A 13764-nucleotide genomic window follows, 5' to 3' on the forward strand; every position below is an offset into this window, starting at 1 on the left:
CTGTTTTCTCCTTCCATGGCATAATATTTTTGGCATTTGAATTCTACTGAAGAGCCAGATGCATATTGCTTCTGTGATAAGGTGATAATGTCTCCATTCTCAATAGTGGGTGTGTGACTACAGTTTTTTCCCATTTCTAGTAAATAATAAAGTGATAAGAACAGGGACTTAGTATAGTTACCATAGGTCAAAAATGAAAGACTTTGAAATCCCTTTGTTCAAATCAGGCATGTTGAGCTAGAGTATTTCTCTCTCTCTTGGGATTCAGTGGTACCTCGGATTACAAACTTAATTCATTCTGGAGGTCTGTTCTTAATCTGAAACTGTTCTTAACCTGAGGTACCACTTTAGCTAATGGGGCCTCCCGCTGCTGCCGTGCTGCCACTGTGCAATTTCTGTTCTCATCCTGAGGTAAAGTTCTGAACCTGAGGTACTACTTCCGGGTTAGCGGAGTCGGTAACCCGAAGTGTTTGTAACCTGAGGTACCACTGTACTTGAAACAGAGGAAAAGCCAGTTCCAACTCAGATACAATAACATGGCATCTAACTAATGCAACCAAGGTATTCAGCTCTTGGCTGCAAATTGATTCCCTCAGAATATGAAGCTTTGAAGGAAGAATTTCAAGACGTGGTGTTGCCCTTCGTCTTCTCCACTCTAAGGTTGGAAAAGACTAGTGGCAACACCTTGCGCAGTGCCCTGACTCTGGCTGAGTTCTTGCAGACAGCACTGCTGCTTGCCTTCCTCACCCTAGAGTGGAGAAGACAAGTGGTGATATCTTGTGGAAACCTATGGCTCTCGCTGTGTTTGCAAGAGGGGGGCATTTTGACAGCAGCGGAAGTTAGGAGTGCAGTGCAGTGGGGGGTCAGGGGACTACACATTCCCTTTTCACCTCAGGTGGCGAAACTGGCCACACCACCTCTGGTCCCAGATGAACATGCTTCTTGTGTGCAAGTGTCATATGAATAAAAACTAGATTTCTAGCAGAAACAAGCTAATGTCCACTGAACAGAGAACAAACACTAGGGCCATGCAGCCCCTCAGATGGTTTGGAGACTCTCTGAACCAATGAGAAAGACAGCACTGGAAGCGTTCACTTTTGAACTGGAAAGCAAGGTAGTTATAGACCATTTGAACATTTAAATAACCACGGAGGAATTTTTCAATATGAACAGCATGTTTACCAGAGATACACGATGGCAAATCCATGTGCCCATCGATACACTTCCTGACTGAAGGAGCTGTGATGACATGTCCTTCCTTGCACAGGAACTGCAGGAACTGGTTATGCTGAATCACCTGGGACCGTCTTCGCTTCCCAGGCAGGAGCAGGTCTTTTGCGTCTAGCTGTTGTTTTGTGATACCACAAGGTGCTAAAAGAAAGAAAGGGAGGGGAGGCGGGGATCATCATTGGGACTCATTTCTCTGTGTGTCCTATTCCATTTGCCCTCTTTGTGCTGCAAGGTTACCTCATATCTGTAGCTGTCTTTATGTGTTCAAAATGGGAGGATGTAAACACATGAGGAAACACAAAAGGGACAAACTCATTTGCTGCACCCACTCAGTCATTCATTGTGGTTTCTGTCAACTTCCATTTACCGTATTTTTTGCACCATAACACTCACTTTTTTCCTCTTAAAAAGTAAGGGGAAATGTCTGTGCGTGTTATGGAGGGAATGCCTACGGGTGGCATGCCTACAGATTTTCCTCCTCTAAAAACTATGTGCGTGTTATGGTCGGGTGTGTGTTATAGAGCGAAAAATATGGTAAGTCCTGAAAAAACCCATTAAGGTCAACATGGGAGTAAAAACAGTCTCTAACTTGCCACCCACTGAAATGTATGGGGATGTATTTAATAGCACCACCCTATAGATGCACTTCAGAAGTAACTCCCATTCAGTGCAATGGGCTTAATCTTTGGGATGGGGTATAGGATTACAGGCCTGTATGTCATTGGATTGTGACCCTTCTTTTCTTTTTTCCCCCTCACAGTCTTGAGAAAAGGAACAAGAGCTCCAAGATGCAAACTGGCCCAAAGTGACACCTTGATTCCATGTTGGAGGTAGGATGTGAATTCAGATCTGGTCCAACTCTCAAACAATATGGCAACTCTGGCTATCTGGCTATTGCACTAAATAACTCTGATACAGAATGTGAATGATCTAGTTTCCTCAAATTACAGCATTCTGCCCAATTATGCAAATCCATTGATCCATATTAGCAGAATTAAAGTAGCCATACAGTGTAAAGAAGAGGGATCTGTGATCCCTCAAATATTATTGAATTATACCTCATATCATGATGGGAGTTGCTGTCCATCAACAATCCAGAAGGCCAGCAGTTCCCAATTCTTGACAGACTGTTTAAGTCCTCAAACATGGAGAAAGCAACTTTGCATGCAGATGAGTTTCCAGAGGCTATGTTGGACACCCCACATTTTGATTTAGAGTTTGCAATATTGAAAGTCAAGATGCCTCCTTACCCAAGCACCTGGGTGCAGGTGTCCACTTTTGCCCACGACACGTTATCCATTCAGTGCCTTCCAAGACATATCCAGGGTTGCACTTGTATTGTGTTCTGTCACCCTCCAGGTACCTGGCCTTTTCATCACTTATCATTTCCCCAAAATCAATGTCAGGTGGGTCTAGACAAACTGCAATTATGTTTACCATCAATATCAACATTCTCACATTTTCCTGAAAGCACAGTAAATATCAGGGACCATGCTGTGGAGGACTGCACTGAGGAGGAATTGAGGGAGCCTCCACCTGCCCCCCACCCCTGGTCCTGATCCAGATCCTGAATTTTCCCAGGAGCAGGAGCACAGTATAGATTGGGAACAGTGGTTTGCAGAGGGGCATAGTTCAGAAGGCAGAAGCTGGGATATACTAGATGGTGAACACCTAGGAGAAGAAACACTGGAAGGGAGAGGGTTAACAGATTCACAGTCTCTAGACAGCATTCCTCCACCGCCCTCCCCAAAGCTAGAAGGGCTCAGAAAGTCACAGAACAGAAAGCACAGAGGGTACAAGCTGAGATTACGAGACGTAGAAGTGACATAGGTTCATAGGGACAGAAGGGGGTGGGCTATTTAATTGGGACCACCGCTATTACTAAGAGATGGGTTCTTAGTTCTCTTTCTGTGATTACTAAAGTTTCTAACTAGTAAAAAGAATCCTTTTCCTTTCTTCTGCTTATCTACAGCCACGGGGGAGGACGCCAATTCCCCGAAGCCTGACAGTAAATAAATAAAGCTGTACTTTGAAACCAAACACAAGTCAAATATTTCCCATTATTTTTTTTTAAAAAAGTAAGCTGATGCTATCATTTTAATGTTATGTTAACGTTTAGATGTTTTTTAAAATATTTATCTGTTATAGCCTTATAGTTTTTGAACTAACTATAACTGGTAAAACACATTTTGAAAGTTGGAACTCTGAAAGACACATTAAAAATGTGTTAAATAAATGCATCTTAAATCCAATATTTTTCAAAATAACCGTCTATATTGGTAATCTTCAAGTATAAGCATTTATAAGGCTGAAATGCTCTACCATTTACAATATAATCATCATCATCATCATCATTTATTATCTGTACCCTGCCCATCTGGCTGGGTTTCCCCAGCCACTCTGGGCAGCTTCCAACAAAGATTAAAAATACATTAAAATGTCACACATTAAAAACTTCCCTAAACAGGGCTGCCTTCAGATGTCTTCTAAATGTCAGATAGTTGTTTATTCCTTGGACATTTGATGCGAGGGCATTTACAAGTTGATATATTAATAAAATCATTACCGCTAAGTATACTGTTGAGCTTTTCATACATTAAAAAGTGTGGACTCACCATTTTGGGATGTACAGCATGTCCACAGAAGAAATGGAAGAACGGAGAACAGCCAGCTTTCCATAGCGTTGCTTGTTGCTCTGGACCACAGGATACTCACTTTCTACAACTAATTTTTCTAATGACTGTCCTTGCAAAAAAAATCGCTGGTGGTTCATGGCTCTGTGCCGTGAGAGGAGGAAGGATTACTGGAATGGTGAACATGAACTTTGAAACCAACAAGGAGCACTTGCGAAAGTTTTGCATTGGCACAGCACTTGGTGTGGTGATGGCAGCTAGGCAGAACAGCAACAAACCTTTCTTACCAAGTTGCAAACTTCTGAGAAAGCCCTTTTAGCTGTCCTCTAACAGCAATGTGCACTACTAGGAAGGGCCAGCTCAGCCCCACCAGTGGCAGAGAAGCAGCACCAGCACTGAAGCCAATTTGGGGTGAGATTGCATCCATTTCGGGTGAGACCTTGCCTGAAATCGGCACGCTTTCACTTGAAATTGGCAGCAATGGAGGCACAAGGGCCAACTTATCCATTGGGGGGGGGGGTGGCACGCAAAACTACATGGCGCCCTTCTCCCTCCTGCCCGCCCTGTGGCAGTAGCGGGACTGCTGAGGAAGCCCGCGTGGCAAGCGAGCCTTGAGCTGCCCAGCTCAGGGGGCGAGGAGGACGAGGAGGGGGAGAGGCACCAAGAACATCACTTGCACCACGGCGCCAAATATGCTTAAGATGGCCTGGCAGGCACCACTTCTCTGCCAGTGCCAGATGTTGCAGGGCACACAGTGGAGGCAGTGGTGGCAATGGGTCGTTCTAAAGGAACTATAATATGGATAATTAAAGGTTGCATTGAGCTTTATTCCATGAAAGAAGAAAGGGTTAATCTATCCCACTCACTTGAGTGGACTCAAAGCACAAACAGTCACGTAGAAAAAACAACTTCCTGCCAAGTAAATTCCCAGGAACAATGCGGATGTACCGTATTTTTTGCTCTATAAGACTCACTTTTTCCCTCCTAAAAAGTAAGGGGAAATGTGTGTGCGTCTTATGGAGCGAATGCAGGCTGCGCAGCTATCACAGGAGCCAGAACAGCAAGAGGGATCGCTGCTTTCACTGCGCAACGATCCCTCTTGCTGTTCTGGCTTCTGAGATTCAGAATATCTTTTTTCTTGTTTTCCTCCTCCAAAAACTAGGTGCGTCTTGTGGTCTGGTGCGTCTTATAGAGCAAAAAAAACGGTAATGATTTGCCATCTGTTTGCTTTTTTAAAAAAACTGGTTTCGAATGGAATTGATTGAAGGGAAAGTGAAATTACTGAAGGCTGCATACAGCATACTATTAGAATGGGAGACAAAAATTGTTTGGGGTTCTCAAATTGGGCAGCCACTTCCCCCCACATTTCCTCGTGCGTAAACCGATCCCTCAAGTGTGCGGCTCCCACAGCAGCTTAGAGACAGTTTATTGGCCGCCAAGCAGGTGTTTTCCTGCCTCTCCCCCCCAGTGATTGGTGGGATTTTTTGCAGCGAGCAGGAGATAGTCAGCGGCTGTAGTTCGTGTCATTGGTTGCTGCCTGCGATCGTTGAGACTATGTGTTGTGTCTGCTCCGTGTGCCACAGGAAGTATTTATAATGCATGTGAGTGTTCCACCCCCCCAAAAAACAACAGTGATCCAAGCCCCCGCAAAATCTCCGTAAATCTTGGCACCCCCCAAAAAACTCTGGGCAATGACCCCCAAAAGCTGAAGGCAACCCCCCAAAAGCTCATTTTTAATGGTATATTAATTATTGTTGTTGTTTAGTTGTTTAGTCATGTCCGACTCTTCGTGACCCCATGGACCAGAGCACGCCAGGCACTCCTGTCTTTCACTGCCTCCCGCAGTTTGGTCAAACTCATGCTGGTAGCTTCGAGAACACTGTCCAACCACCTCGTCCTCTGTCGTCCCCTTCTCCTTGTGCCCTCCATCTTTCCCAACATCAGGGTCTTTTCCAGGGAGTCTTCTCTTCTCATGAGGTGGCCAAAGTATTGGAGCCTCAGCTTCAGGATCTGTCCTTCTAGTGAGCACTCAGGGCTGATTTCCTTCAGAATGGATAGGTTTGATCTTCTTGCAGTCCATGGGACTCTCCTCCAGCTGGAGTCTCCTCCAGCACTATAATTGAAAAGCATCAATTCTTCAGTGATCAGCCTTCTTAATGGTCCAGCTCTCACTTCCATACATCACTACTGGGAAAACCATAGCTTTAACTATACGGACCTTTGTCGGCAAGCTAATGTCTCTGCTTTTCAAGATGCTGTCTAGGTTTGTCATATTAAATTGCTGTGTTGGCACTTTGCGATAAATTAGTGGGTTTTGGGTTGCAGTTTGGGCACTCTGTCTCCAAAAGGTTTGCTACCACTGTCCTATACCCTTTTAAAATGTGGGGGGGGGGGTTGTTGTTTTCATTTTGATTATTATTTATTATTCATTTATAAAACAGCAAAATATATAAAGGGAGCAAGAGGACTTAAGACTGGGAAACAGAGAAGCAAAAGAAACAAAATCTATCCCTAGTTAGGGAACATGCACAAGATAATGTTATTGCATTATGGGCGTACCAGAGGTATATGATTGCTTACTGTGGAAAACAGAACTAGAAAGGCTGATTTGACAGATACTTTCATGGTTTGTTAATATTGGGATTTAAGGACATAAGAAACAGATCTTTACTCCCAAATTCCAGTAGCCACCAACGCAGCCACATATCTCGATCTGTGGGGCTGTTAATATGCCAAAGGGTCAATACGCTTGTCTGAGCATATTCACAAGCAATAGTAATAGTCAGGGACATAATTTGGTCTTTCAGATTTCAGCAGTGTCCTATGTGGGGCCCAAATTCAGCAACCCCCCCTTCTGTTCTGTTCAATTCACCATGTCATAGTTGCGATGCCCTGTGATGCCCCAGGCTCAGTGCCCTGTGCAGCAGAACCAGTCACACTGATCTAAATCCGCCTCTGTAATACTACAATCTATAATTAACATATAAACGTTAACCCTGAAGTAAGTTTCAATGTACTCAGTGGGGTTTCCTCCCACAGGTATGTAAGCTTGCTACTAGAACATTAAAAAACAATAATTTGTATGCTATGTGTTTTTATTATATACTAACAAAGGACATAATTCTTTTAAAACAAGTGCTTTTATTTTTATTTTTTAATGAACATAATAGCCCTACAAGCTTACAAAAATTCACTGCAGTTTTACACAACTAGTGAATTATTTACAGCTGCTGGTCCTCACTGAGAATTCAAAAGTCCAGAGCTGGAAATGTTTATACAAAACTCTCAGGTTATTGTCTCCTGGTGTATTTCTTTCCTTCCTATAACATTTTCCACGATGCTTTAAAGTAGAATTTATTGTAAGTGAACCAGGCCTACATCTATACTCATTGTATCAATCCTTAAATGTTACGAGTGTGTCTTCAAGGAAGTAGGCTTCCAATTTTAGGCCCATGATCCTTTGGGAGCAGCTGCATATAATCCATGGGGAAATCTATTGGTGTTTGTGAAGAAGTAGCTTGATTTGATAATATTAAAAATAAATCATCAATGAATTTTGAAGATCAGGTGCTGGTTAAAAATGTCTTCTGTATGCTTCTTCCAATTACTTTTGTTGTCACTGTTAAATAGAAAGAAAGCAATGAAAATGTAAGGTTACATACATACATACATACATACATACATAATAATTCTTCGTGTAGATACCTACTAAGAGTCTTTGATTACTTTATTATATTAAACTGGTTCCATATGCAAGCAACACTATGTAATAATTATAAGATGGTTTCAATTTTTTTTTGTCTAGAGTCACTCAACAGACACTGATAACCCCATTGCACAATCATTGCTGCCATTATTACTTTCCCAATTATCTGTGTTACAATAAAAGGTCAAACATCATTTTCCGTGAGTGATGGCATTAAAAATAACATTCCACATGTACAAAATATGCCTTGTTAGGCAAACATTTCTGATATTGATAGGTAAACTTTAACACCAATTTAAAGGGTTGGACTCAACCCAAGTTTAAAAAAAAAGGTAAAGGACCCCTGACAGTTAAGAGCAGTCGTGGATGACTCTGGGGTTGCGGCGCTCATCTCGCATTATTGGCCGAGGGAGCCGGCGTACAGCTTCCGGGTCATGTGGCCAGCATGACTAAGCCGCTTCTGGCGAACCAGAGCAGCACATAGAAACACCGTTTACCTTCCCGCCGGAGCGGTACCTATTTATCTACTTGCACTTTGACATGCTTTTGAACTGCTAGATTGGCAGGAGCAGGGACTGAGCAACGGGAGCTCACCCCGTCGCGGGGACTTGAAAAACCAGTCAGAAATCAGGTGCTAATACAGACTCAGTCTTGCACCGCAAAGAAGAAGAAGAAGAGGAGGAGGAGGAGGAGAAGTTTGGATTTGATATCCCACTTTATCACTACCCGAAGGACTCTCAAAGCGGCTAACATTCTCCTTTCCCTTCCTCCCCCACAACAAACACTCTGTGAGGTGAGTGAGGCTGAGAGACTTCAGAGAAGTGTGACTAGCCCAAGGTCACCCAGCAGCTGCATGTGGAGGAGCGGAGACGCGAACCCAGTTCACCAGATTATGAGTCTACTGCTCTTAACTACTACACCGCACTGCTGCTGTATTTATGATACCAGCTGAGATTTTTTTTTGGGGGGGGGTGAATTATGGAACTCTCCTGGGGAATATTATGAATCCATTCATTCAGAGTGAAAGAGCAACAAGAGATGTTTACTCCACAATGTGATGATTCTGATGCTTAGGAGCACTGAAGTTTAAATGGTCCTGGTGAATTTATTCTAAAGGCTGAGTAAGGAAGCGCTTACACACTTGTGGCATTTCATACCCAAAGTAGATTGTGTCATGGCTTAATTTGGGCTTTACTTGTGGCAGCAGAACTACTTTTTTCTCATTTTAATTCTGCCTAGGACTTTGAGAGAGAAAGGAGAAAACAGTGAAAGAAAGGGAAGGTGAAAGGAGAAAATAAGAGATGATGAACAACAAAGAAGAGTAACTCTGGGAGGAGATGAGAAAAAGAGGTATAGATGGATAAAAATTGAAAATATGCTGTAGACCAAGAAAATTTCAAAGACATTTATTTTGTAATGCGCATTGCTTTCTATAGCTTAACAAAAATCACAGCTATGTGTGTTGAATTTTCTGTTATTATGCTTTAACTGCAATGTACCTACAGGTATACATCTTGGGTAGTCCAACTTGCCCTCTCTACATGGGGCTCTGAAGGGAGGCGAGGATGGATCTGGCCGAAAGCCCCTTTTGCAGGCAAACTCTGTCTTGTCTCCAGATGCAGAATAGATTTTATTAGCGGATTTCCACCTCAGCTGTATATTGTTTTGATTCATATCTTCTTTGGTTGCTGTACAAGGAACTGTAGAAAGGCACAAATCATGTCATCTAAGAGATTAATTTGACAACGAGGAATTCACTTGACCAAAACGAAAAACAAAAACCAACAACCCTTTGGATTGTGTCCAAAGTTAGTCATACTAAGTCAAACCCACTGAAATAAATTGAGATTGATAATGTGGTCCCATCAGTGGGTCTCCTCTGAGGAAAAATAAGTAAAGCTTCTGTCAAGTGAATAAATAAATAAATAAATAGCAATTTGAATATTTTCGCCATTAAAACCAATTGGGAGTCACAAGTTTTAGATTTTCTGAGTTGAGATTCAGCCAATGTGAAGAAACCATCAGTAGCAGTCCACATTTAATTGGGTGCTTTCTGAATTGGGGTCTGATACCAATATTATTATACTTTATAAAGCAGTATGTGGCTGTTGCCATGGTAGCTATGAGGTCCTTGAGTCAGCCTACACTATGCAGGCTCAGCATGTAAATGAAGTGTCCAAGCACAAATATCGCAAGGGCTGTCACATGGGAGAGGGAACAAGCTGGGTTTTTCCTGCTCTGGCTCAAACCAATGGCTTCAAGTTACAAGAAAGGAGGTTCTGACTAAACACCAGAAAAAACTTTCGGACAGTAAGAGCTGTTCCACCTCCCTTGGGAGGTTGTGGACTCTGCTTCCTTGAGGTTTTGAAGCAGAGGTTGGATAGCCATCTGCCATGGATGCTGAGATTCCTGCATTGCAGGGGCTTAGACTGGATGACCCTTGGGGTCCCTTTCAACTCTACGATTCTATGAAGTGCTTGGGGATTCTCCAGTACAACTCCCCAGATCATCTCCACTAGCTTAAACAGAGAGGCTGGTGAACATCAGATCGAACAGTACACCAACAGGACCCCTGTTTTTTGTCTCTGGCCCAACAGCAGGAACAACTCAACCCTGGCTCCCAGGTGGATTGGCTTCCTGGAGAGGAAGATGGCAGGTCAGCCCCCTCATCCCCAATCAAGTCATGGAGGAATGTTTTATTGAGGCCTATCAGGGCATTCAGTAACAGCAGAACAAGATGTGAGGGTTGCCTGTAATGACGGCCCAAATTTTGTCAGAAGATGCAACAACCGTAAGATATCTCCTGTCCCTTCGCCTTATCTGGGGTAAAGAACAACATGGTCTCCACAAGTGGTTATTGTTAATGTTCTTCTTAAACTATTGATTTTTGTCCAAAACATTACAACGTGAAGTTTGAAGGCTCATTATAGATGTGATTAACCTTAAGGCCTATCTAATAGTTTGTTGATGCAGCTGTTTGCAGGAAGAGGCACTGAGGGGAATTTGAATTCACTGCTGTGAGGAAAGTGGAAAGTCAGTGTCTGAGAGGAAAACCTTGCAAAGGGAAAGACCCACATGGCTGCCTATTATCAGTAAAGGCACCCAAAGTTTGGTGGGTGGCTCAATTTGCTTTATGAGAGAACTACCTGTAGTTCGTGGGAGGAGCTGGGATGGAGGGTAACTAAAAGCAAAAACACAGATAGAACAATGCCAACTGCTGACACCACACCGGTGCCACTAGGTCACAGGTTTTCGAATTTATTGAATATCCTTCAATAAAACAGAAAAAGCAAAGATTTAGAGAAATTTCCTGTACCTGTGCATGTTGGTATATCTGTCCAATGCCCGTTGACACATCGTACATATTGAATTCCTCGTGGTTTGTAGAAAGTTTGGCACTTATACTGTACATATGCCCCTGGCATATATTCTGAATTTGCCAGGCCCAGAAATTCTCCATTTTCAATAGGAGGTGGAGGACCACATTTTCCTGCAGCATCTGTGGTGATGCATGGAAACAGAAAAAGCAATCTATTACATGGCACTTATTAGGATTACACATATGGCTGTGCACACAAGCATTTCTATAATTCAGCTTCTACATCAGGGAAAAAGAAAAGTATCATGCAAAGATTTACCGTATTTTTCGCCCTATAGGACGCACTTTTCCCCCTCCAAAAATGAAGGGGAAATGTGTGTGCGTCCTATGGGGCGAATGCAGGCTTTTGCTGAAGCCTGGAGAGCGAGGGGGGTCGGTGCACACCGACCCCTCTCGCTCCCCAGGCTTCAGGAAGCTATCCACTAGCGTGGGAGACGCAGCTCTCCCACGGCTAGTGGAGAGCTTGCCTGCACCCAGAAGCTTGGGGCACGCTGAGCTCAGCACGCCCCAAGCTTCGGGCTTCGCGCAGCCCTCCGCTAGCCTGAAACTGTTCTTAACCTGAGGTACCACTTTAGCCAATGGGGCCTTCTGCTGCTGCCACACTGCCACTGCCACTGCCACCACCACGCAATTTCTCTTCTCATCCTGAGGAAAAGTTCAATAACCCAAGGTACTACTTCTGGGTTAGCGGAGTCTGTAACCTGAAGTGTCTGTAACCCGAGATGTCTGTAACCCAAGGTACCACTGTATTTTTAAAATTGGACACCAAATACCTATGCATCTTGGTGATTCTGTCCATTCTTTGTTCACACACTTTACTGTAAAAGCTCCAAGAAGGCTGTATCCTTGGCGACAGCGATACCGCACCTTCTCAAGAGGCAAGTACCTTTGCTTGAGAGCAGTCGTAATCTGACCATTAGAAACCCGGGGTGGGGGAGGGCATGTTACATCTGAAAAGATAGATAAAACTTCAGTCCTTGAAAATGCATTCTATTCCCACAAAATAGCACCTACCAGTTTGTTCCAACATTCTGAGAGTGGACAAAAGATGTCATAAGAGAGGATACTGTCCTAATTGTGAGAATTGCTGGTCTCCAACCCCCATCGAGGGTATAGGCTCCTATCTACCCAGCTGTAACCATAAACACATGGACTTAGGAAAGAGCCCTGTTCGACTCAGAATAAACTTGCACTGGGGGAAGCTGAGAAAAGAGCACATGCTTGTGGGGTTGCAACCTCAAGCCTGCTATTTGCAACCCCAGTGCTGTCATTCTTAGCTATAAAAGTTAGAGGTCAAAAGTGTGTGCTTTCTGTTATGTATTCAGTGGTCTGTGTTTACCTGAGCTTGAGTCTGGACTAAGAATTCTGAGCCCCTATGTTCTGATTCGATACATGATATCCAATCACAGAACATTTCAGGATTTAGGCCATTGGCCCTTAAACTCTGAGTCATAATTCGCAGCTTGGAAGTTTAGGCAGCCAATCACGTTGGGAGTGGGAGTGGGAGTGGCCCAGGCCTTCAGAAATGTATGTAAGCAGTTCCTTTGCCCCTGTTGTCCAGTTCCGTTAGTTCAATAAAGGTTCTTGTTGTTATCACTGTGTCTTGCCTCGTGGGAAACCACCTACACTACACTTTTGTAAATGAGTCCAGGAAGAAAAGTCCCTGAAAATGGCAGCTGTATTGGGTCATTTAAGGGTAAGTCAAGGTGCATATGGCAACTCTTCTTCCCTGCTGCCTGGAACACAAAAAGCACTGAGGTCCACCTAGATCAATTTTATCTGTGTCAGGGATCCTGTGGCCCTACAGATGTTGTTGGACTACATCTCCCATCATCCCCAGCCAGCAAGGTTGATGGTCAGAGATGATGGGAAGTGCAACAACATCTGGGGGGCCACAGGTTTCCCATCCCTGGTCCATATGGACTGGTAGAGGCTCTCCAGGAGTTCAGGCAGGGGTTTGTCCTAGCCTCCACCTGGAGATGCCAGGGACTGAACGTGGCGCTTTGCGCATACAAAACCCATCTTCGATCCCTGCTAGTACATTACAATATTGAAATTCTCCTATACAATTCAAGTGTTCTTTGAGCCCAAAATGCACAGTCTGAGAGGCAGTTTCCATGCTCTATTGCTGCCCTTCCCCATCTGAGGCTGACTGGAAAGAGGCATGTCTTAACACTGGGATACCATTCTATCATGCAGTATTTCCCAGTGCAGAGGCAAAATTGCCAGCCTTCAGAGGAGGGCACACGGAAAACAGGGACTCACACAGGTGGATAATTCTCCTTGTTAGGACTTTAAAAATAAACTTCTTTGGCTATAACAGTAAAGCACGCCTCCAGTTTTAACTCAGAAATAAAATATCTGCCTTGGCCACCAGGCATTTTGTAATCTCTTTCCAGTTTCTTCCACTTCCTTTTTCACATTTATATTTGGCACACAGAAGGAAGATCAGGAACCCAGTATACCTGAAGGAGCGTCTCCACACCCATCGTTCTGCTCGGACACTGAGATCCAGCTCTGAGGGCCTTGTGGCAATTCCCTCACAGCGAGATGTGATGTTACAGGGAACCAGGCAGAGGGCCTTCTCAGTCATGGCACCCGCCCTGTGGAATGCCCTCCCATCAGATGTCAAGGAAATAAACAGCTATCTGACTTTTAGAAGGCATCTGAAGACAGCCCTGTTTAGGGAAGTTTTTAAGGATTGATGCTTTTATTTTGTTTTTAAGATATCTTGTAAGCCACCCAGAGTAGCTGGGGAAATCCAGCCAGATAGGTGAGGTATAAATAATAAAAAATATCATCATCATCATCTGCAA

At 43.8% G+C, this 13764-nt stretch overlaps 1 protein-coding gene across 1 annotated transcript in view; it reads right to left on the minus strand.

Moving 5' to 3' along the window:
- The window catches only part of CFHR5 (complement factor H related 5), a 57252-nt gene that overhangs the window by 25369 nt on the left and 18119 nt on the right, over positions 1-13764 (minus strand). Inside the window, exons 12-15 of the mRNA XM_053390966.1 lie at positions 11722-11898; positions 10886-11068; positions 9069-9269; positions 1183-1371 (exon numbers count right to left, since the gene is read on the minus strand). Coding sequence (XP_053246941.1) covers positions 1183-1371; positions 9069-9269; positions 10886-11068; positions 11722-11898 — 750 coding nt within the window. The remainder of the gene's footprint in view (positions 1-1182; positions 1372-9068; positions 9270-10885; positions 11069-11721; positions 11899-13764) is intronic.

The sequence above is a fragment of the Podarcis raffonei genome, chromosome 6 (assembly GCF_027172205.1).
Source record: "Podarcis raffonei isolate rPodRaf1 chromosome 6, rPodRaf1.pri, whole genome shotgun sequence".
NCBI lineage: Eukaryota > Metazoa > Chordata > Lepidosauria > Squamata > Lacertidae > Podarcis > Podarcis raffonei.